We start from the raw sequence: 24,952 nt of genomic DNA on the forward strand, positions 1-24,952 counted from the left end.
GCTGTAGGGAGACTAACCCACCATGACTGTAGTGAGACTAACCCACCATGGCTGTAGGGAGACTAACCCCCCCATGGCTGTAGGGAGACTAACCCCCCCATGGCTGTAGTGAGACTAACCCACCATAGCTGTAGGGAGACTAACCTCCTATGGCTGTAGTGAGACTAACCCACCATGGCTGTAGGGAGACTAACCTACTGTGGTTGGCTGTTGTTCAGTATTCTCTTACCCGCATTGGTTAAAGAAATAGATCTTGCAGTTGACTGTCAGTAACACATAAAGACAGATAAGTAAGCTACTGTGCCATGGATTTCCTCATTTGCGTGTGGAATAGCACTTGGAACACACGAACTAGCCTTTTAGCCTGTTACCCAGTACATACTAAGTCTGTACACTAATGCAGAGGACAGGTTTCCAGGAAGTTATATATGTATCACACAGACAGCCCAACTGCTTCCGAAGAGTGTAAATGAATGTAGCCTGCACATTCTCTTGTGATTCTGTTTTAATGTTGGTTCCTCCAAAGCAGACTTTTGGTTTGTATCTTCTGATCTTGATAGTCATACTCTGCTTATCAATTTTTCATTCTTGGATTTTATTTTACGCTGAGCATTGCTGATTTGAAGGTTATGGCCTGTTGAATCAAGTTGAGTGGCGGATACTCATGGCGGGTTGGACCAGCTCTCGTGGAGAATTCCGGAGCATCCGCGTGTCACTCTGTGGCTCTAAGGTCTGCTAGAACCACTTTGGCAGTCAGTAGGTGTGCCACAGAAGCAAGCTGAAGGTTCACTTTTTTACACAGTAGAAGGAGTTCTGTTTTGGTCTGGTTATCTGCCTGTGGAAGGTCGTGGTATTCTCGTATCTGCAACTTTTAGATAATGCATGGATTAACTGAAGCAGACCCTCTCTGCCCACTACGGATGTATGATATTCACCTTATTTTCTGTTGTCCACATTGTAGGTGCGCATGTGACTATCACAGATCGACAAGTAACATTAGAATTTCTCAAGTCAAATGTTGAAGCCAACTTACCTCCCCATATCCAGCCCAAAGTTGTTGTTAAGGAGCTGACTTGGGGACAAAATTTGGGAAGTTTTTCGCCTGGAGAATTTGATCTCATACTTGGAGCTGATGTCATATACTTAGAAGATACCTTCACAGATCTTCTTCAGACCCTGGGGTACCTCTGTAGCAACCACTCTGTGATTCTTTTAGCTTGCCGAATTCGCTACAAACGGGATAATAACTTCCTAACGATGCTGGAGAGGCAGTTTGCTGTGCGGAAGGTTCACTATGATCCCGAGAAGGACGTCCATATTTACAGAGCACAGAAGAGAAGGCAGAGGGAGGACTTGTAGTGGGCACTATTTCCTAAGAACTGAATGTGTCAGGTAAGGTTTTTAGAACTACAACTCCCGTATGATGGACTGCAAGTCCATCCAACCAGACCTGCTCAAAGAACACAGTGTATGTGTTGTTTGCAGACAAATCCACCTTGTCACATTGCCATAACTGTGTGTCACGACTGCTCCCTGCTGAGCAGCGAATGCACACGTGAGGTTTGCCTGGCGTTCTTTCCTTAGCCAGTGTGCGCACTTGGTAAGCATTTCCCACTAACGCTCTGTTTGTTTTTTGTTTTGTTTTTCGAGACAGGGTTTCTCTGTAGCTTTGGAGCCTATCCTGGCACTAGCTCTTGTAGACCAGGCTGGCCTCGAACTCACAGAGATCCACCTGCCTCTGCCTCCCAAGTGCTGGGATTAAAGGCGTGCGCCACCACTGCCCGGCTCCCTCTAATGCTCTGAAAAGAATGGTGCAAAGGTGTCTTTAAATTGGTGAGATTCAGCAGTACATTCTGGGCTGTACGCTTGTCTCGGTTTTCTCATCTGCTGAGTGTAAACCAAGTTTACTGCATATGTTGCTTTAATGTTTGTGCTGTTGAAATCTCCTACTCTTCTTGTGAGATAAGGCCTTACTCTAGCCCTGGCTTGGTCTAGAACTGTAGACCAGGCCTACCTCAAACAGTGATTCTCCAGCCTCTGTCTCTGAGTGCTGGGATACAGGTGTGCCACGGCACCCGGATTACCATTTAGTTCTTAGGCACCTTGAGATGAGGATGAGTTCTGTCAGCAGATTTCAAGGGTAAGAATGTAAGCAAAGGACTAAAGATTACTTTTAAAATTACATAAAACTGTGGCCTGAAATTTTCCTCCACAACAATGCTTTGTTTCAGCTTTGCTGTTTCTTGCTGTGGTTGTCTCTGTTTCTTAGGTGTTTCCCCTGTCTTTTATGTGTCAGTTCTGAAAAGTTAACTCTCATTTTACGAACGTTAGCTCCCAAGGTACAAACCTATATTGTGCCTGTAATCACTCCTTGGATCTTGGGCTCCCTGTGGGCTGCAAGCTGCTGGAGGCCTCTTTAACTTTCTTTCCCTTTACCCAGTAAGAAGCATATAACAAATGACCAGGGTAAAGTCCATTAGAGGCCACTGATGTTGTGTGGTGCCAGGGAGCAAGCCCAGGTCATGCACACACTGGGCAGACTCTAACCCCAAGTTACTACATCCCGAGCCAGAGTTTCTTTGGGTAGACTTTGTGAATAAAGTTATCAAAACAAGCTTTCCTTTTACATTTAACTAAAAATTTAAGCAGTTTAGACAATGGCATTTGGTAATAGAAATGTGTTGAACTTGTTGTATACACTATTCAAGGCCTCATTTTCCTTTAATAAATATTTTGGATATGAGAATATCTTACATTGTCTTCTATATCCTTTAAAAATGGTAGTCGTATTAGTCAGGGTCCTCTCTAGAAGAACAGAACAGGGGAGGGGAAGGTACGGAAGGAGGGGAGGAGAGAGGAGAGGGTATCAGAGTGGCTTACAGGCTGTGTGGTCCACCTAGTCCCACGATAGCTATCTACTAATGGAAAGTCCAAGAATCCACTAGCTGTTCAGTGCACAAGACTGGATGTCTCATCTGGTCTTCAGTACATGTCAGAATCCCAAAGCAGGAGGCTCTAATGGCAGTGAGGGAGTGAACTTGTCTGTGAGATTGACGCCAAGCAGGCAGAGAGACGGAGAGGCCGCCTTCTTCCATAGGCGGTCACCAGAAGCTGTGGTGCAGATTAGGTGGATCTTCCCACCTCAGAACATCCGGATTTAGGATGAATCTTCTCACATCAAATGATTTAACTGAGAAAAATCCCTCACAGCTATACCCAGCCCCTTTGGTTTTAGTTAATTTTAGGTATAGTTAAAAGTTTTATTTTAATAGAGGTGAGCTAAAAGCTATGGGCATTTGATGATGTCTGTTTCTGGGAACATCCATAGCTGTGACTGACATACCACTGCACCATGACATCGACACTCTCCGAAACAATGACAACCTGACAGCGTCACCACCGTTGCAATGAAAACCCAGTGCTGCTAATGGTGATGTTAAGTCCTTTAAGATCCCAGACTCTGGGGAAAGATAATGAAGCCAGGTGGGACGGGCTGGGCAGCTGAGACACCTACCAAGTCCGCCAAGCGTTTAGCAGGCTTCATGGTGTTTTCACTGTGTTGTGTGATGCTGTATTCTTTTGGTTTGGGGGTGCCCACCCCCACCCAGCTTCCAAATGAATCATTCATGGAGGCTTATTCTTAGTTATGAACGCTTGACCTTAGCTGCCTTATTTCTAGCCATCTTTCCTTAAATTAACCCGACCACCTTTTCCCTCTGGGCTTTTATCTTTCTTACTTTTGTATATTTTACTTTCAGACTTACTCCATGACTGATTGGGTGGCTGGTCTCTCTTTCTAGTTCTCCTTCTATTTATACTCTCTGCCTGCCAGCCCCACCTATCCTTGCTCCTGTCTCGCTATTTGCTGTTCATCTCTTTATTAGACCATCAGGTGTTTTAGACAGGCACAGTGACACAGCTTCACAGAGTTCTACATGCAGTGTAAACAAAAGGCACACAGCTGAAGATGATATCCCCAACAGTACTGCCATGCCTCCGCTCCCTTTGCTCTCCAAATAGAGTGTGTAGAGAAAGAGATTGGTTATTATAGGTGAAAGTCAAGCTCTTTTATTGGTTTAGGTTTGGAATATTTTCCAAGTCAGATTCCGTGGGGGCAAGACACACACGCACATACAGGCACATACATGCGTGTGAGTGCCTTTACATCTCTGTGTGGTCTGGCCATTGGCTATAAGGGGCAAAACCTTGGGCTGAAGAAAATACCTGTAGGGAGATGCAATTGTCAGAAAATTTATTCTTTTACATAGATAGCAGAATTGTAATTTGTCCAAGTAAATGGATAGAATACTAGATTTTAATAACTGATGTTTTAATTATATGTGCCTGTGTACAAGTAGTACATGCTAGTGTGTACAGAGGCTGGAGTTGTTGGATTCCCTGGAGCTAGAATTCAGGTTATTGTGAGCTGCCTGGGTACTGGGAGTTGAACTTGGTCCTCTGAAAGAGCAGCAAGTGCTCCTTACCCGAGCCACCTCTCCAGCCCTGAACACTAGATTCTTTGGGGGATAGAATCATGACTGTCACTACATTTAGACAGCCTAGCCACGTTGTCCAGGCTGACCAGGGACAGCTTTTCCTTCCACCTCCCCAGCAATAGGATTACAGATGTGTGCCATCACTCCCAGATTGCCTGTGATATTCTCAGCAAATACAATTTATTCTGGAAATACAGCATACCACTAAATTTTAGGTGGTCATAAAGGCAGCTCGATAACACTGATCCGTAAACAAAGAGACCACTGTGGATGATTTACCTAAATGAATCACTTCATTTCTGCTTTTTCCTCCTCTCCTTCCCCAAGGTATATCTCCAAGAAACAGATTCTCGGACTATTAAAATAGTAAAACATCCTCTTAATAATGAAACTACATGAATGTATATAAGATCTACCAATAACCAATGCCATTTAACTGCTATACTTTTCTTTGCCCCTTGAGACCTGGTCCAAGATGATCTTAAATTGAACCTCCTGTCTCAGGCTCTTACACACTGTTATATAAACTCACATAATTGCTATACTTTATTGGAAGCATTTCCTATTAGTTCTTTAACAGAGCAAAACCTTAAGAGTACTTAAAAAAAAACCCACAAAAACCAACAGAAGCAAAGTTTACAGTGCTGGTAACTTGTGCTGGATTCAGTTGACTTGAGTTGGTAGAAGGCATGCGTTTCTGTGTTGTAACTTTTCTGCTGCCCATAGCCACCCCATAGCAAACACACCCTCGTTCTTTAAAGAGCAAGGGAAGTCACTGTAGTGAGGCTGCATTAGCAGACTAGAGGCATGTTCTCACCCTTGCACAAGCCGAACAATCTAGGCAGTCTTCAGTTGTGCTCCAACATTAGGTGGCTTGTTAGCTCAAAGGTCTTTAATGCTGTAAAATCATAAACGCTTCTTAGTATAACCAGGAAAAGGTTAAGTTTAAAAATCCAACCTTCCTGTATCCCAATCATCCCGTTGCCCCAAGTTCTCCCCATCCTACCCTTCTCACTTTTTTCTCCCCTTCTCTCCTTACCCCCCTCCCACCCACCCTTAAGATCCCGATTTTTTGCCTGGCAATCTTGTCTACTTCCCCTACCCAGGAGGATAGCTATATGTTTTTCTTTGGGTTCACCTTCTTATTTAGCTTCTTTAGGATCACAAATTATAGACTCAGTGACCTTTATTTATGGCTAGAAACCAATTATGAGTGAGTACATCCCATGTTCATCTTTTTGGGTCTGGGTTACCTCACTCAGGATAGTATTTTCTATTTCCATCCATTTGCATGCAAAATTTGAGAAGTCATTGTTTTTTACCGCTGAGTAGTACTCTAATGTGTATATATTCCACACTTTCTTCATCCATTCTTCCATTGAAGGACATTAGGTTGTTTCCAGGTTCTGGCTATTACAAATAATGCTGCTATGAACATAGTTGAACAAATGCCCTTGTCATATGATCGGGCGTCTCTTGGGTATATTCCCAAGAGTGGTATTGCTGGGTCCAGGGGTAGGTTGATCCCGAATTTCCTGAGAAACCGAAACACTGCTTTCCAAATAGGGAACCTGAAATGATCCTATCCTATAGCCATACTGATGAATATTTTGCATATCACCATAGAACCTTCATCTGGCGATGGATGGAGATAGAGACCCACACTGGAACACTGGACTGAGCTCCCAAAGTCCCAATGAGGAACAGAAGGAGGGAGAAGATGAGCAAGGAAGTCAGGACCAAGAGGGGTGCACCCACCCACGGAGACAGTGGGGCTGATCTATTGGGAGCTCACCAATGCCAGCTGGATTGGGACTGAAAAAGCAGGGGATAAACCCAGACTCTCTGAATATGGCGGACAATGAGGGTTGCTGAGAAGCCAAGGACAATGGCACTGGGTTTTGATCCTACTTCTTGTTCTGGCTTTGTGGGGGCCTAGCCAGATTGGATGTTCACCTTCCTAGACCAGGATGGAGGGGGGAGGACCTTGGACTTTCCACAGGGCAGGGAACCCTGACTGCTCTTCAGACTCGAGAGGGAGGGGGAGAGGAGTGGGAGGCTGGGAAGAGGCAGAAATTTTTTTTTTCTCAATAAAGAAAAAAAAAGCTAAAAAAAAAATCCTGATAATTCACAGCAGAGAAATACTATCGACACGGGATGCTAATTATGAGGGTAGAAGGGAAAACAGACCGGAAAATTCACCAACGCCATTACCTTGTGTGAAAGTAGCTCTGCTATTCCAGTTTTTCTTCCAAAACCAACAAAGATGGTGGAGTCGGGTATTAAAGACGTTAAGGGACGCAGCTCAGTGGCAATTCCTTGTCTAGCATTGCCAAGAACCCAGGGCTCAGTTCCCACGTATTCGGAGATAAAGAATGTGGCAGAGCACTGACTAGTATGGAAAAGGGTATGGGTTCAATTCCAGTGTCACAGAAACACGCTTAATGGAAAAAGCTAGGCATGGTGTCGTACACAGCATGTGAATATTTGAAACACTCTGAACTGGTAATTCACAGGAAGCAGACTGTGGGTTGCCAGAGGCAGGAAGAAAAAAAGAAGGTAACCATTTAGTGGGAGTAGGATTCTATCCAGACGACGGGAATGTTTGTGAGCTGCACAGAAACGGCAGCTGCACAAGTGTGAGCACCAAGCACGCTGCTACAGCTAAGTGATTCACTCTACAGAATTTTGCTACTTGTATCTCAATTAAAAGTAAAAATATTCATTCCTGGAAACGAGTCTGCCTCCTGCTTGATGTTAGTCCTCATCTGATGGCGGCTTAAAACGTGGAGAAAACGCAGTATTTAATGGGCAAGATGGCATGTATGAAGACGGTACTTTCCAGGGCTTGGCAATCAATTTAATGGTCAGTGGCAGCATTTATGACATGAAAAATGTCTGAAGTGACAGATTTGGAGAAGAAATGAAAAGTTCTGTTTGGGATCTGTGCTTTGCAATGAGTCTAGAATTTACTGCAGAGGAAAGGGCTGCCCACTATACAAAGTTATTACAATTATATTCTTGGAGGAATGTTTTAGAATTTGAGAAAAAGGACTGTCACTTCAGTTTCTAGAAGTGTGCCCGCAAATGAATGTCAGGTACAGCCAACATGAAGACAAGCATTCCAAGTAATGTAATCACAGGGCTGAAATGCTTGACACAACTCTGGTATACACTTGTCTTCCTAACATTGATCCAGCATTCTTTCTCTCACGCTCGTGTTTTAAGAAAGGGGCTCACTATGTAGATCAGGTTTGCTTCTGCCTCCCAAATGCTGGGACTAAAAGTGTGCACCCCCACACTAGGTTCCATCATTTCACTCTTGAAATCTGAGCAATTTAGTAAGTGTGGTTCTGTAGAAGGGAGAACAGAACTCCAAGTGACTCAAGCTTCAAGACCGCATTTAATGAACAGGAAACATTACACAATTTAGGACTAAAATGTTAACTTTTTACAAGTTTCAGAATTTACCGCAGAATATTACAGGGATCTTTTATTCTTAGTTCTTTGGCAATGGTAGCCACACCCACCCCAGAACTCCCTTGTTCATACCCTTCTTCCCCCAGGACCTCACTGGAGATAGTCCAACCTAGCCTTTGGTTCTGCCTCCCGTGTTCCTGAGCCTGGAATTACAAGAGCATGCTGCTGTACCCACCCTCTGTTGCAGTTTACATACTCAGAATAAAGGTGGTCTGCGAAGTTCGCTATTGTTCGTTAATGCACAAGTTTCCTGACTAAGCTGCTGGACATGCCTCTATGAGTTACTCAACACGACAGCAGCACTCGCAAATCAACAGGCCAAGTGAGGACTTCAGCAGAATCAACTCTAGGTGTGTTGTGTGAATTACAGTGCTCTGTTGCTAAGCATTGCAAGCCTGTGATATATTCAATGAGATCTTTGCTCATTTCATAAAATTAATAAACTCAAGTCAAAGAAAACAGGTAAACACACACACTAGCTGGGGAAGAAAGAGAGATCCCGGCCCAAAAAAGAGACTTTCCAGAGTTTTAAAAGCATGTTTATGTGTCTGCACATAGATGTCTGTGTAAAAAGGGCATTTTGACAGTTGATACCACAAAGATTACAGTAAGAAAAGCACTTTATGACAATATTTCACAAATTCACAAGAATCACTTCAATATACAAAGCAACCGCTACCATTCTGAACACAAAGCAGCCAGTATGTACATAGTGTTAATAAAATGCATGGTATCTTGGTATTTTTATTCTTTACACATAAAGCACAAAAAGATTTAGGTAAAAAAATTTAAACAGGGATGTTTCTAGATTATAAGGAATTTTTATTAGAAATGTATTTTCCTCCTCATAGTTATTAGTACTCAACTCCAATAGAAACATCAGAGTTAAAGGCTGATACCCTGTTTTGTGCTGACAGTTCTAGGGGAGGTATTCTCTACTCCAGTACTCAAGGAAAAACCAAAAAGCCAGACATCCTCCTAGGACTCCCCTGGTTATTTATTTATCTTTTCAAGAATTTCAAGTGACATGTCCAGGCTGGGAATGATCCTTCCTTGTAATCCCTTGGGGGCATTATAACCTATGTGCACAGATCAGCTAAAGACAGCTTTACACAGAAAACTGCTAACTAACACACTTCGCCATCCTAATAAATCTACACGCACAGAAAAAATGTTGACAAATTTCCCACTTTTAATATAAATAACTTTATTACATACATATTGAAGTGGCACCTGGGTAAAAATACGTCTATAAAGCATTTACCAATTTAATTTTAAAAAACATAAGAAAATAAAACCTCCCAAATATAATAAATCATTTCATGTGGCCAACATAGATCATGATCTGCAGACTCTTCTTCCCTACTGTTCTCTTTTTCAACATCTCAGATTTCCTCTCATCTCTGATGCTCCTCAGACGGAAGCTTAGAAACACTGTACTTGTATGGGCAAGTAGTGACTCATGCCTGGGAAGTACGAGTTGCTACTGTTGGGCCCTTCTCACATACTTCCTATAGATTGTTCATCTTCCTCTGGACCTGCCCCCACAAGTACCAGAGCGAGAACTGGCCAGCATTTGTTCTGCCTGTTCTTATACTGCCAACTTGCTTCCCAAACTTTGCTCTCTTATTTATTTTTTTAATTTTTCTTTTTTTAAAAAATAAATTTCAAGCTAAAACACCTGAAATATAATTCCTCCATTCAAATGTTTCTGGTCCTTATGAAAGTATGTCTGCCCCTCAGGACACATAAAGGCTGCAGGCTACATTCACTCACCAGGAGCACACCACGTGAGGGTGAGTCAGCCGGAACTTCAGCACCCTGTTTTATTTGTTTGAAATTCTTCCACACTGACTCAACTTCATGATATGCTCGACCCCTCAAGGATTACATGCCTCTCTCGGCCAATGATAAAGAAAGTCAAGGAAACCAGTTCCTGGTACATAACAGTGACTGTTAACCAAAGAGTCAACATTATTAACATTAAAAGTAATCAAGACACACACAAGCCAGCCACCAGAGACTCTAGTTGTGCTTTGTACAACTGTGGACACGCTTATTCTATAGCACTTCACCTGTGCAGGCCCCATCTGAAACCAGTCAGGTTTAGGCAGCATTTCTTTGAAGTTAAACCCAAATATAATATGAAAATAATTTAGTAACAATGATTATTACAGGGTTTCCCATGATGACAATAAGTTAACTGCTTTAACAAAGTTCGTAATATTCTGGAAAAATTTCTGGTATACTCTACATAGAATGTTGGGGTGAGAATGAAATTTAAAGTATTTATTCTTCCTTCAATATTTACTCATGATGAAAGAGTCTCAGCTCATATTTTAATTTACTGGCCTAGCCACAGCTCAGATATTTAGTTTTTATAACATGCTTTAGACCAGCTACGATATTGTAGTCAACAAAGAGCTTCCATTAAGGAGTCATGTCTGAAGAGAGGAGGAAGATAGAAGCGTCACTGGACAGCTGGCCAATGAGGGAATTTCCCAAGTTGCTGATACCCAAACTGGGTCAAAAAAGAAAAAGTGCAAGTGACAGCGACCATTTACAAAGAACTAATGTAAGTACAGTCCCAAGGAAATATACAACCTTTGTATTGGGCCCCGGGGAATGATATGCCAATAGTTTTTCAGTGTTACAAAGGCAAAATAAAGCCTCTGAAAGGAGCTGAAAATGACACAGCTATTGGTAGAGAAACAAACTCGTGTTACTAGCTTGACTGGAGTTGGCAGAGAAGGAGAGAAGACAGACTAGACTGAAGTCACCCGGGTTGGATAACTCCATTGGTTTTTAAGCCCCGGTTCTTGTTTGATTCCATGTCACCCTAAATGGTGGAAAACAGCAGGGAGGAGTCCTGAGAGACAAACAAACTTCAGCCAGATGACTTGTGACAGACAAGTGCTTTGGACACTAGCACTGCTTGCTGACCTGCTATCAAAACACATTCCTGACAAATTCCCTGTTCAAAGGAAACACCAGAAGTCTTTGCCCAATATGATTCTAAAAAAAAAAAAAAGAAAGAAAGAAAGAAAGAAAGAAATCTTTTAAAAGCTATGTTCACAATGTTCTTACCAATTTTATAGCTGCCAGAAAGAAAGCAGGAAAGAACAAACACGAGAAAGCTTTGGGGGTCAGGAGTTTTCAAGTGACTGGTAACATAACCAAAAGCATCAAGCCAAAGAAAACTAATAAAAAACTGGAAGAAAAATAAAGGATAAAAACCAGTTATGAGTGCTGGAGTAATACAGTCACTGAAACCAGCAGAAGAGATGCAGGAGAATGCACAGAAGTGTGGAATATTATCTGACCTCAATATGCTACAAAACTCAGCATTCCTGACATAAGAGCTCTCCGAGCGTTCTGATGATATACTGTATGCATGTATGTATGTATGTATGTATGTATGTATGTACATATATATTACACAATGCCACTCCCCCACCCATTCTTTAACATCTAAACAAGCACAGCACCTATGACAATATGATGGTTACTAATACGGTACTTGCTTTTGTTAAAGAAAGAACTTAAATTTTATCTCATATCAATTTTTTTAATATGAACATATTGGATTTAGCCCTTTCTAAACCACTTTTCCGTTAAACACTATCAAAGCTTGAAAACTCAGAAGAGTAATATATCAAAAATAAACCCCTCCCCATTTCATTTTTATTAGAGTTAATCTGTCCTATAGATAAAAGTGCCATATGGCCCTAAATATGCAAAGTGAGCAATACCAAACTTGCTATTTTCTAGGCAAATCAGTAGCATATGTACAGATTCCTATGACAGCATTTTCATTCCCTTTTGGCCAATATCAAGAGAAAAACATCACTGGTAATGTGGCCACATACAATCTTGGATATAAGCGTTTTTAAAAAATTATGTTATTTTCTTAATAAAGATTCTCCAAGTAGCTCAAAAACAAAGTTTTTTCTAATTCTCATATTTAAAAAAACAGCTTGCATTAAAGATGCATGATTCTTTCTGTATAAACTGAAATCTTCAAGTCAGATTTAGCAACATCACATATTTCTCACCTTATTAAGTAACCAGCTTCAAACCAGTATAGCCGTGCTCCAGGCACAAGGGCCCAAGCCTCTTCCAATTCATCCAGCTAGTAAGTGTGCCTGAGACTGCCTTGGCTTATAAAGCACTAAGGAGACCACTGTAGAAAGCCTCAACTTTTGAAGACAGACACCTAGAAAAGAATACAACTTCTACACACTAGGCAAGTTTTTCACTTGTGACATTTAAAATGTTCAATCTGACATTATGACTTAATATGAAGTAGTTCCGGCTTGTCAACAGATTTGTTATTTTGCTTCATATCTGTTTAACCAAGTTTAGCAAATGATACATCTACGTGCTGGTACCCACACCGTTTGTATGCTATCTCCTTCCCAGTAAGCTCAGCAGGACAAACATCAAACTTTACAGCCGTTTGAAAGCCTTCTTGAGACTCTGGTGAACTGTCCAAACACAAGGATTACATCACTCAAGCCTTAGAATGATGCTCCTTCACAAACTGTTCATCCTTTAAAAGAGACAATGGTTTGTTATAAACAACATACGACATTTACAGATAGTAACCTAAAGTCTTATTTTAAAAAATGGGCCAAATATTTCATGCTCAAAATGTATATACTGACATTAAAACCAGTTTTCTTAATATCCCATGAGAAAATATAAAACAACCTTCTGAGTCCAAGTTCTTCCTCACACATGAAATAATCTAGCATACCAGCCTCCACCTTCCTCATGTTTGTCCTTTAAAGACTAACTTTTAGATCGTATCAGACTTTGTGACTAAAATGAGTTATTACTAAGTCTTATCAGAAACAACATTACACATAAACGCAGACCATTGAGTCAGGATTTAAGTAGGGAGCTTCTTTAGAGACAATAGAATAGCTACTGGATAACTAAGGCAGTACCACTTTTTATGGGAGAAAAAGATTTTTGCCAAATGCTGTGCCACAGCAGACAATCCAATGTCCGAAGAAAACCACTTTTCTGTGTGCGTTTATAATACATTTTAGAGCCACCTCAGATTCCTGATCTATTCGATCACAGAAAGGGCTGTGATTGGGCTGCTTCTCTAAAGTCATCACTTTGCTTGGGCAGCTTGAAAGTTTTCCTGTTGGTGGCACAGTAAATGCAACAGTGAATTAGAAATAGCTCTTTAGGTAAATGGACAATAGAAGGGTTTTGAAAGCAAGGACAAAAGCTTTTATTTATTAAAACCTTCTTATATAACTAAGGAGTTGGCTTCCTGTCCAGCATCTGTTCATTAAGATTTAGTACTAACCAAAATAAGCTTTGTACTTGGATTTTACCTTAACTCAAAATTCAAATACCGTCCTTGTTTTCAGTTGGTTACTTCTTTGAATGTATTCAAATTATTGAACACATAGAACTGGATTCAGAAGTAACAACTGCCCTACAGGACAGCTGTGGCGAATACAAAATGCTTCTCAGAACCAAGGACAAGAAGAGAACACAGTCTACGTAACACCAAACTAAAATTCGTTTTTAGAGGGCCTGTCTCTGAATAGTTTTACATAATTCACAATGAAACTGTAAAAAACCTCAATTTGGCAATCAACACCTCATTGTACCTCACTTACTTTCCTCATGTGCCCCACATGTTACTTCAGTTCAAGAGGCTGGGTAGTTCTACCCTAAGATAATCATGGACCTCATCACAAACCCTGAAATCATTAAAAATAAACAAAACAAAACAAAACCCACTAAAAACCAAAGAGCCAAGATTTCATTTTCCTCATTTCCCCCAACAATTTACAAATAAACAAATTATTACTTCTTGAGGAGGCGGGAGATGGGGAGCAGAAGTCTTCATGATTCCTGGTGCCGCACAGTCTTGAGGGAGAAGTGGAAGCAGGTGCTGGAACATTCACAGTTTAATGCAAAAGCAGAAATGGATGAAATTCTGTAGTTGCTTTCAGGCAGTTTTGCGCATAGAAAAAAAAGAAATGTTTAGAAAATAAATGTTTATTTTGTCTTTCTGGTTGTGGCCAATCCAGTCCATTTTCCACCATACCAGGTGAAAATTTAAATCCCAAATTAATCTGATTTGTGGCAGTAGAGGTCCTTAAGTGCTTTTAGCTCCTCAATCAATGTCTTGTTTTGGTTCTCAAGCACTGCCACTCTGTTCTCTAAACATTTCACATATTCCTTCTTCTTCCTACGACATTCTCTTGCTGCTTCCCTAAAAATAAAGACACACAAAAATTTATGTTCACTAGTTTTAGAATATAATGTTTTCTAGAGAAACAGCTGAAATGAACAAATAGTCAATATTGCACATACAATAAATATTCAATAAATGATGTTGAGGTTATCAGTTGGTGAGATAGCACGTATATAGTGGCCTATATTGCTGGACTCCACATGGTAGAAGGTAAGAACCTATTCTTTTTCTTTACACAAGTACTTGCACACACATGAAATGTAAAAACATTTTTTCAACTAATTAAAAAATGTTTTTGGGAGCTATTTAGGGAAATAGCTCACTCAGTATGCAAAGGGCCAGATATGATAGCACTGGGACTGGATTCATATCCCTAGCACCCTGGTAAAGAGCCAACAATGGGGTGGGATAGAAGACAGAAGGATCTGTGGAGTGAATCATTGAGCTACACATAAAAAAAAAAAAAAAAAAAAAAAAAAAGAAGACTGGTGGAAAGCATGTAGGCTAACTGCAGATCAGATCTCCCCATCTCCTTCAAATCCAATCCCCCAGTCTCATCCCCAGCTCTGTATAGAAAACCAGCTGAGGCTCCCTGCACCCCTGGTCCCATCTTCACTGGATCCCACAGATCTCCCCCATTTACTTCCCTCCCCCCACCTCATTGCTGCATCCTAGACACCAACTCCTGGGAATTCCCTGGGAATCCATAGACCATCCTGACCAGAAAAACAGGAAGGTTAACTGTAGATCTTTACCCATATCTCCTCTCCCAATTTAACCCCCTAGTCTCATCTATAGCTCTGTAGCAGATCATCTGCTGAGGCAGAGGCAGGAGGATCTCTGTGAGTTTGAGGCCAGCCTGGTCTACAAAAGCGAGTTCCAGGATAGGCTCCAAAGCTACAGAGAAACCCTGTCTTGGGGGGGGGGGGGGGGAGAGGGACTGTCTCAACAACATAAGGTTGCACAAAAAAAAAAAAAAAAAAAAAAGAAGAAGAAAAGAGATAGAATATTCAAATTAATAGAATTAAAAATGAAAAGTGGAACATAATAAGACTCTGAGGAAATCAAGAGAATCTTAAGGACATACTTTATTTTATTTTTTGCTTTTTTCAAAACAGAGTTTCTCTGGGTAGCCCTTGGCTGTCCTGGATCTTATGCTGTAGACCAGGTTGGCCTCAAACTCAAAGATCTACCTGTCTCTGCCTCCTGAGTGCTAGAATTAAAGGCATTTGTCACCACCACCAGGCTAAAGGCTTATAATTTTATTTTACGTTTACGGCATACTTGAAAAGCAGTTGTTCTATCAAATTGGAAAAAACTAACAGAAATGAATAATTTTTTTCAATCAGTACCACTTACTAAGGTTAAATCAAGATCGCATATGCAATTTCAGTAGACCTAGAAACCGTAGTGAAATAGAAGCAGTCATTAACTGCCTTCCAATTAAAAAAAAAAAAAAAAGAAAAGAAAAGCCAAGGACTAAGGATGGTTTTTGCATAGAATTCTACCAAACTTTCAAAGAAGAGTTAATGCCAACATTCCTCAAATTACTCCACAAAACAGAGAAAAAAGGAACACTGCCCAGTTTGTTTTATAAGGCCATATTTACCGTTCCCCAAACACATGAAGACTCAATAAATAAAGAGAATTACAGGCCTATTCCTTATTATGAACAAAAATGCAAAAGTTATCAATAAAATACAAGAACAATAAACCAATAAAATCTAAGAACAAATAAAAAAAGATCACCCACAATGATCAAGTAGGCTTCATCCCACTGCTGCAGGGATGGTTCAACAAATGTAAACATATATATACTCCATCATACAAACAAATGGAAAGACTAAAACCATATCACCATCTAATTAAATGCAGAAAGGCCTTTGACAAAACCCAACGCCCCTTCACAATTAAAGTTCTAGAGAGAACAGGGATACAAGGGACATACCTTTACATAATGAGGGCTTTACAGCTCAAGGCCAACATTATTTCAATGGAGAGAAATTCACGGGACTATTCAGGGCTGCCAAGGGACAGGGATGGGGGTAGCGGGGAGTTGTTTAAGTACAGAGGGAGTTTTAGGGTTCTTGTTTTGAGATAGGCTCTTCTTCTACAGCTCAGGATAGCCTGGAACTCAGTATGTAGCCTGGTTTGGATTGGTCTCAAACGCATAGCAAACTTTCTACATCAGTCTCCTGGGTAGCTGGGATTACAGGCATGAGTCATCAGATTGAGTGTTTTGCAAGATAAAAATGTTCTGGAAATCTATTATTAAACCATGATGACAATATACACAATATTACTGAACTGTATAAAGTTACAAATGGTCAAGAAATTAAATTCTGCTATGGTATTTTTTTTTTAAAAAAATGATTAAAACAAAGGTTAGAAAAACCTTAACAGGCTGGGCGGTGGTGGTTTATACCTTTAATCCCAGTGCTCAGGAGGCAGAGGCAGACGGATCTCTGTCAGTTCAAGGCCAGCCTGGTCTATAGAGGGAGTTCCAGGATAGCCAGGGCTGTTACATAGAGAAACCCTGTCTTGAAAAGAGAGAGAGAGAGAGAGAGAGAGAGAGAGAGAGAGAGAGAGAGAGAGAGAGAGATATTAAGAGAAAGCGAGCGGGGGGGGGGGTCAAAAAAGAGAGAGAGAGAGAGAGAGAGAGAGAGAGAGAGAGAGAGAGAGAGAGAGATATTAAGAGAATAAAAATTTATCTTTAGCAGGCTTCAAAACAAACCCCAAAGAAGCTACATCTATTGTTCAATGATCCTAACAGTTAAAAGATTCTATCTTGCCGGGCGGTGGTGGCGCATGCCTTTAATCCCAGCACTCGGGAGGCAGAGGCAGGCGGATCTCTGTGAGTTCGAGACCAGCCTGGTCTACAAGAGATAGTTCCAGGACAGGCTCCAAAACCACAGAGAAACCCTGTCTCGAAAAACCAAAAAAAAAAAAAAAAAAAGATTCTATCTTTGTAAAATAAGAAAAACTGAGCAATTTTAATAAAAAATCATTTGTAATGGAAAATAACACACACACACCTTTTATAAATTATCAAGGAAGAGGTAAAGTACTCAGCCTTATTAATGAGTATAAAAGATGACAATGTTATATACCTCAAAAGCTTTTACAAGAATATATAAACCAATATATAAAAGACATAAAATACTGCCTACTATGCTATTATTTCCAGATATTTCAAGTGGTACTATATTTATGATAGATGCGGACATTACAGTAGTACTGAAGAAATTTTCTCCAGAAATAAGACTCAGAAAATTCAACATCCCACTACACAATAAGGAAGGTAAGTAGAGTCCTTTAGGGCCTAGAGGAAGGTGTTGATCTAAAAAAGATTACGGGGGGATGAGTTAGAGGTCAATTTAGTCCGTGATTCCCTTTAATCCTTCCACACTACCCACTTTCTCTCTTTTGCCTACAAATTCACCTAAGTTTTAACTTGGTATTGTGATGGTGATACCTGTTTACAAAATCTAGTGCACACGAAGCTGAAGCAGAAGAATGTACATCTGAGTCATACACCAAGCCAAATTGTGCTACAAAATAACATCCATCAAAAATATACCAGGCTTTCCGATCTAACCTGCATTAATTATTGAACTAAAAACTATGTGTACTGGGGACTGGGGAGATGGTTCAGTTGGTAGGGTCTGTCTTACATATATGGGCACACAAGTATGACCCCAGAGTCAAGTAGAAATGTCAGGCATGATGGCATGCGTCTGTAATTCCAGCACTGGGGAGGCAGAGATAGTGGGTACCTAGGGCTTGCTTGCCAGCCGGTCAAGCTTGCTTGATGAGCTCCAGGCCAATGAGAGAAATATGGGTGACACCTGAGAACACCACCAGATTGTTTTCTGGCTCCACACACAAACAAAAAAATGTGTATTGTTTCTAGCTTTTGCCTTAGGATGTAGTGAAAGGTTGCAGTTACTCCTACTCTGTTATAAAGAAGGTTGCTAAAATTTGAGACAAAAAGCACATCCTCACTTGGGATAGTGGCAAATGGATAACAGAAAATGTATTTTATCACTTCCTCTAAAATACATAAAATTTACAGAGAAGGACAGTTTTAACCTCTGAAGAGTATAGAAAATGGAGGAATTTGCATGTTTTTACATTTTTCTTCTCTAGGAACCCCATCAGACAGTAAGGAAAGAATGCAGTTCTAAGAATTCCATGTCATGAAGGAAGGGACACAGTAAGGTGGGAGGAACAAAAAGCTGGGAGGAGTTATGTGCACGACAGCATGGTTCTCCTCCTCCCTACAGAGTCTTGCTAAGTAGACCAGGTTGGCCTCAAAATCTCAGTTCTCTGACCTGAATGCTGGGATTGCAGGAGCCTACCACACTGTGGCTGAGTAAGGCTTAAAGGATGAAGGGAAGGACAACATTCCTGGACAGGGCATCAGTAAGCACTCACTGTAGCTGAGAGAAATGTATGTGGTCCAGCTCTTTGAGAAAGAAGTTTCATAATCTTGACAGCAAAAAGAGAGAAACATACCTGAGGCTAAGCCTTAATCAGAACAGACACCCTACGATTCCTGGAAAATCGCTCTAAATACTTACCGCCTATGCAGGCCACAGTATAAAAGGTGACACCAAATTCCAAACAGCTGATGCTCTGGAAACCATACCTTACCCTTAAGACAAGATTGCTCTCCACACACCTGAAGCCTGAGGTGGAGTGACAATGACGCTAACAGAATAATCCAACTTCTCCCTAGATGCCAACGGTGCCCTCCTTCCACAAAGAAAAAAATGTGCCTACTTCCAGGCTTAAAAAATGACCCATCCCACTTTGTTATTTAAAGTCCTTTGCTGTAGATGGAAGTTTCTGTCCCACCTGGTCCTATGGTCTTTCAGTCCCAAATAAACACACAAATGCTTGGCCTATTAGCTCAGGCTTATTATTAACTAGCTCTTAAAACTTAAATTATCCATAATTCTTGTCTATGTTTAGCCATGTGGTTTGGCACCTTTTCTCAGTGAGCAGTTCTCATCTTGCTTCCTCTGTCTGGCTGGTGACTGACTGCCTTTCCTCTTCCCAGAATTCTCTTAGCCTGGTCACCCTGCCTATACTTCCTGCCTGGCTACTGGCCAATCAGTGTTTTATTAAACTAATATAAATGACATATTTACAGTGTACAAGAGTATTTACTCACAGCACTTTGCCTTATGTCTGACTTTCAAGTACTAGACAGATTTGAGTAAGCAAACAAACTGTGACACGGATGTTGGATATATTTCATAGACAACACAAGGTAACTCTACCTAGTAGTTAGCTGATGTCACAGAAAAGGTGCATGACATGCATATCAAAGAATTATTTCAGCAGTGCGGTGGACACTAATAGCAACAGGGATAAAAAATTCCTTTGATCTCATAATATGAATAGAAGTGACAGAGCTGAAGAAAGTTATCAGTATGGTTGTGACAGGACACTAGAAATTACTCATACTAAAAAACAAGGTGAAAGTAACCGAGGGCTGTGTCATAGCCTCAAACATTGTAACATACGTGAAATGAAATCTAAGACACCAAACTATAAGAAATGCAATTGAGAAATTTTCAGAATTAACGATAATAAATGTGGTATGGGTAGAGATATAACAATGGGCATTTCTAGAAATCAAAGGTAAAACCAAAGACAGAAGAGGGAGGCAAAACTATCTTAAATATGATCAAATATTTTCTCAGAACTGGAAAGAATTCACTGCCAATAGATACATATTTCTGAGAAATAGATTTAAAATTAGTTTTTGAGGTAAAAAAAAAATACATCAGTCTAAACCATGGACTAAAAAAGAAACAGAGAGTTAAAAGTTGAATGTACTAAAAATTTCCAATTAAAAAATATTCTAAAACAGATGTATCCAACCTATGACCCACAGGCCGCATGTGTCCCAGGGTAGTTATAAATAAATATGAGCTAACACATCTGTACATTACGATGTACATGTCATGTTGTAAAGCCAAAAGGTTGGACAGTCAAGAAAACACCTGCCGTGCACCACTGAGGATTTGAATTTGGATCCTTAATACTCATTTAAAGTCAGGGAAGAGGGTGAACCTGGATTTATAATCCCTACGCTGGGAAGGTGAAAACAGGCAGACAGATCCCCAAGCTCACTGGCCAGCTACTCTAGTCAATCAGTGAGCTCTGAGTCAATATAAGAAGCTATCTACAAGGTAGGTAAGGTGAACACCCATTGTCATCCTCTGGCCTACACATTTATTTGTATGCATGCTCAAGGATGACCTGCGTAAGCACCTGCACATAAAAAATTATCTATAATATGCATATACCTTTAAAAAAAAGATAAACCCAAGCTGGGCCTTTTTAATCCCAGCACCTGGGAGGCAGAGGCAGGAGAATCTCTTGATTTTGAGGCTGGCCTGGTACAGCCAAGGCTACATAGAAAAAATCTTGTCCCCGAAAACCAACCTAAAAAAAAAAAAAAAAAAGAAGAAGAAGAAGAAAAGAGGAAGAGGAGAAGAGAAGATATATCAGAAGACGACAAAATTTTTCTATAAAACGCTAGATAGTAAATATTTTAGGGTCTGTTGGCATATAAGCACGCATGGACATATATAACTCAAACTGATTCCAAGAAAGATTTGATCCACGGTACAGTTTATGAATTCCTGATCTAAACCTCAAAAAAAAATTTTTTTTAAGTTTTTGTTTTTGATGATTTATCTTTATTTTATGTGCATTGGTGTTTTGTCTGCATGTATGTCTTGTGTGAGGGTATCAGATCCCCTGGAACTGAAGTCACAGACAGAGCTGCAGTATGGATGCTAGAAACTGAATCCAGAGCCTCTTGAAGAGCAGTTAGTGCTCTTAACCACTGAACCATCTCTCCAGTCCCCAGGCAATGTCTTAATTATATGTTATCTTAAAGATGACTATCTCAAAAGACAAAGATATATGAGGATCAAAAGGCTATCTAAGGATACACTTTGTAAATATTAATTAAAAGGAACCCGTGGTAGAAAATTAGTATCAGAAGAAGCACATTTGATCTTGATTCTTAAATTGTCTGGATTGAGAGAGCTATTTAGGAAAGGTTATGAAAGGGTCTTTTCTTATGGGAAGAGTTTTTTGGTTTTGTTTTTTTTTTTTTGAGACAGGGTCTCTCTCTTTGAAACCCACACCTCCTATTCCTCCTCCTGTGCCTTCTAGTGCAGTGATTACAGGCATGCAGCCAGCACCACACCAGCCTGTTAGACAACATCTTATTTATTTACACAAGGCTACCAATTGTACCTTGCCGTTGGTTTTGTGGAGCAAAGGGGAGGGTTTGCTACATCATAACCATGTTCATCTGTCTGTGAGAATGAATCCAGAGATGATTAGAACAGACAGTGCTGATGGACTCAAACTCTATAGATTATTGGGAGGTGGCAGGACTGTGTAGAGTTGGGTCTACATGGAGGAAGTAGGTTTCTGGGTATGTCTCATGGACATGACCCCTTCCTATTAGTCCTACCTGCCATGAGGTGAGCAGCCTCAGCCACATGGGTGTACTGGCATCAGATACAGGTCTAAGGCAGTGGACCCAACTGTCAAGGCACTAAAACCTCTGAATCCATGGACCAAAATAAGTCCTACCTACCCTCCTTAAATTTTTCACAGGTATTTTCCAGAGCATTTTTCTCATTCTATTGTAAATCTAAAGGTACTTTAAATAAAAGGTTAAAACTTACATATCAAAATGTGTATGTGTACATGTACGTATACACACACACATGCACGCACATGAGACAAGGCAGAATTTTACTATTTTAGATGGAGCAGTTAGAGGCAGTTAATTTTTTTGCTTATGCTTTCTAAGTTACTTATAAGAAGAATGTTTTACTTGTAATTTTTTATTTGTAGCAATATGCAAAAATGACTAAATTTTTGGAACTTGATCTACAAAAAACATTCTAAGATATATTTTTATTTATGTTATTTATTTTTAATTTTTTCTAAAGATTTATTTGTTACATACAGTGTTCTGCCTGCATGTGTGCCTTCATGACAGAAGAGGACACCAGATCTCATTACAGATGGTTGTGAGATCCACCATGTGATTGCTGGGAATTGAACTCAGGACCTTTGAAAGAACAGCCAGTGCTCTTAACTGCTGAGCCATCTCTCCAGCCCTATATTTTTATTTTTAATGGCAAGCTGTACACAGTTGGATGGAGGTACCTTAATATTTATATTTTTTGGAATTTTTCATATTTTTATAATATTTATTTTCTATAAATCTGCAACCCATATCTTCAATTCTAACCTGACACTGTTAAAATGCCTAGTTTAATGTTTATTTTGCTATTTTTCTTTTGTTCTTCATTGAACAAAGGTCTTTAATCAGGTCAAATCTATTTAGCTGTTTACTACCTCCATCTTTGAAAACCTATTTAAATCCTCTATACGGTAGGCTACGTAACAGTAAGGGAAGTAAATAAACTTTATTAACTTCAGAATCATGCCCTCTCTGTGGGAAGAATCCCATCTACATCCCACTGACTCTGCCTGTCCTTTCCAGTGTGGTAGCTAGTGGAACACAAATGGTCCCCAGAGCCAAAGCAAATGATTTACCCCAGTGGTCAGCTGAGGAGATGTCTCAGGGGATAAAAGCACTGTAGAGTAAGCCTACTAGTGCATCCCATCTCCACGCAGAACACTGGATCTGCAGGACCAGCACTAATGCAGTGAAGTGGTAGAAATGAGGGACTGCCTCTCTAAACAAGGGAGAAGCAGAGAATCTACTCCTGGAAAAAAAACAAAAGAAAAAATATTCCCTCAAACACAGACATCAAAGCAGCACTGCCCCTTCCTTGTTGCCACAGAAAGGCTATGCCCCGGAAGTGCTTCTGCTCCTTCCTCGGGGATCCAGGAAGCAGCTGGCAATGAGGACGAGTTATGAAGACAAGCCATGGCAACTGATCTGGAGTGGCTAATGCACAGCTTATAAGTGAGAGAAGAAGCCATGTCCTATGACACTGACATTGTAAGTGAGAGAAGAGGCCATGTCCTATGACACTGACATTTTGTGACTGTTGTTGTAGTAATACAGAATGCTTACAAAATATGACAATTTGGACATTGTAGAATTTTGGGGCTCCCCAACTTTTTCCTATCCAGTTTGGTATAAGACAGGCTGTGTTCGGTGTCATGAGGGTCACTGACTCTGGTGAATGCTGCTCTAACTTTTCTACTAAGCACCTACAGTAAAGAGGACAACATGGTGGTCCTGGAGGCACAGCTTAAAGCAACACTGCAGTATCAATTTCTTTTGAATCTTGTATTTCACCTTGAAATTGGAGTTTATTTTATTTCTCTGACTCTTTAAACAAAATGGGCACCCCAGGTTAGCATTCTACACTTATTTCCTGTCATTGCATGTCTCCTGACAGTGCTTTTACTTTGCTCAGAAGACCAGCAGGGAAGTGATATGTTCATTGGTTTTGTCGCCAGATACAAGTTCAAATTTGTTTTACTTTCTTAAAATACAGACTTTGACTGCATATTTAGCTTTTCTCTAAAATTTACCTTCCTTTTTCTCTGCAAAATGGGAATAAGATTTTACCTTGCTATGAGGTAAAACCTATGCGCGCGCACACACACACACACACACACACACACACACACACACACACAGTGTGTGTATAAGTTTAGTGCCTAAAACATACTATAACTTAGCATTAACCAAAGAATATTAGGGTAATAAGCATTCAAAAATCGGATACTTCACAGAGGTAAACTAAATGAGAGGAGCTACTAGACAGGTATATGGGAGGCTTCACTTCTCTAGACACACGGAAGAGATCTGTCACAGAAGCCGGATTCTAGTAAAGCCTAAAAAGGAACCTCCAGAAAAGGAAGGGAACTACTTCAGAGTATGGAAAACCTCCCTCTGACGAACATAACTAAATCCATGCAAAAGCAGTTTATTACAGTCCATGTTTTTAAAAACCAGGCATCTCTGTACAACTCATGAAAGCAAACATCTTGAGGACGGTGGCCCTAGTTCTAACCTGTGTGCTGGGTGATGGCAGTAGGGGAGTGGTATGGTTTCACATGGACTGCTCCTCAGAAGGCCTGGCTGCTAATATGGCAAGGTTCTGAGAAGCTAGTCAATTATGAGGACTTGACCTCGTTCAAGGATTAATCCATGGATAGGGTCATAATTGCATAGCAAGATGTAGAGAAACTTAGGAGGTGGAACTCAGCCGAAGGGAAATGGTCATTACAGCGAGACTAGGTTGTAATTTCCAATCACTCACAACTTACACGCATTCATATCAGTGTGAGGTATAAGCATGTGTAATGTTCACATGTGCACATATGTGTACAGGTATGTGCATGTATGCTTGTGGAAAACAGGTCAATGAGTGTCTTCTGGAATCACTTCCTACACTATTTCTTTAGTGTGTGTAGGGGAGGGAGCTGGGGGCATGTGTATGCTGCAGCAGCACACAGAAGGAGAACACAGGACTTGGGGGAGTCCATTCTCTCTTCCCACCATGTGAGCCACTACCAGTGTCTTTCCTCTCTGCTATGAGGCAGGACAATCTGCTCCACTGCAGGATCCTGGCCATGATGTTCTGCCTCACCACGGCCTAAAAACAATGTTGCCAGGTGACCACAGACTGCTGAAACTGAGTCAAAATAAATCTTTTCTTCTTTAAATTGATTTCTTAGGTATTCTGTCACATTAACTTTCAGAACGCTA

General features: G+C 40.5%; 2 protein-coding genes across 16 annotated transcripts in view; one reads left to right on the forward strand and one right to left on the reverse strand.

Annotated features, from left to right (window-relative positions):
* Positions 1-6,158, forward strand: part of Mettl21a (methyltransferase like 21A) — a 14,581-nt gene extending 8,423 nt beyond the window's left edge. For 4 of the 6 annotated variants that reach the window (XM_013351617.2, XM_013351618.2, XM_026786381.1 and 1 more), the window contains exon 4: positions 962-1,696. In XM_013351617.2, coding sequence (XP_013207071.1) covers positions 962-1,359 — 398 coding nt within the window. In that variant the 3' untranslated portion in view covers positions 1,360-1,696. Of the gene's footprint in view, positions 1-961; positions 1,697-6,122 lie in introns of those variants that run through there. The other 2 variants (XM_026786383.1, XM_026786384.1) reach the window with 2 other exon arrangements.
* Positions 6,159-7,880: 1,722 nt separating this feature from the next.
* Positions 7,881-24,952, reverse strand: part of Creb1 (cAMP responsive element binding protein 1) — a 60,307-nt gene continuing 43,235 nt past the window's right edge. For 9 of the 10 annotated variants that reach the window (XM_026786150.1, XM_005361477.3, XM_013351663.2 and 6 more), the window contains one exon: positions 7,881-14,223. In XM_026786150.1, coding sequence (XP_026641951.1) covers positions 14,079-14,223 — 145 coding nt within the window. In that variant the 3' untranslated portion in view covers positions 7,881-14,078. The remainder of the gene's footprint in view (positions 14,224-24,952) is intronic. The other variant, XR_003378173.1, reaches the window with a different exon arrangement.

Source organism: Microtus ochrogaster, linkage group LG4 (assembly GCF_000317375.1).
Source record: "Microtus ochrogaster isolate Prairie Vole_2 linkage group LG4, MicOch1.0, whole genome shotgun sequence".
In the NCBI taxonomy this organism is placed as follows: Eukaryota; Metazoa; Chordata; class Mammalia; order Rodentia; family Cricetidae; genus Microtus; species Microtus ochrogaster.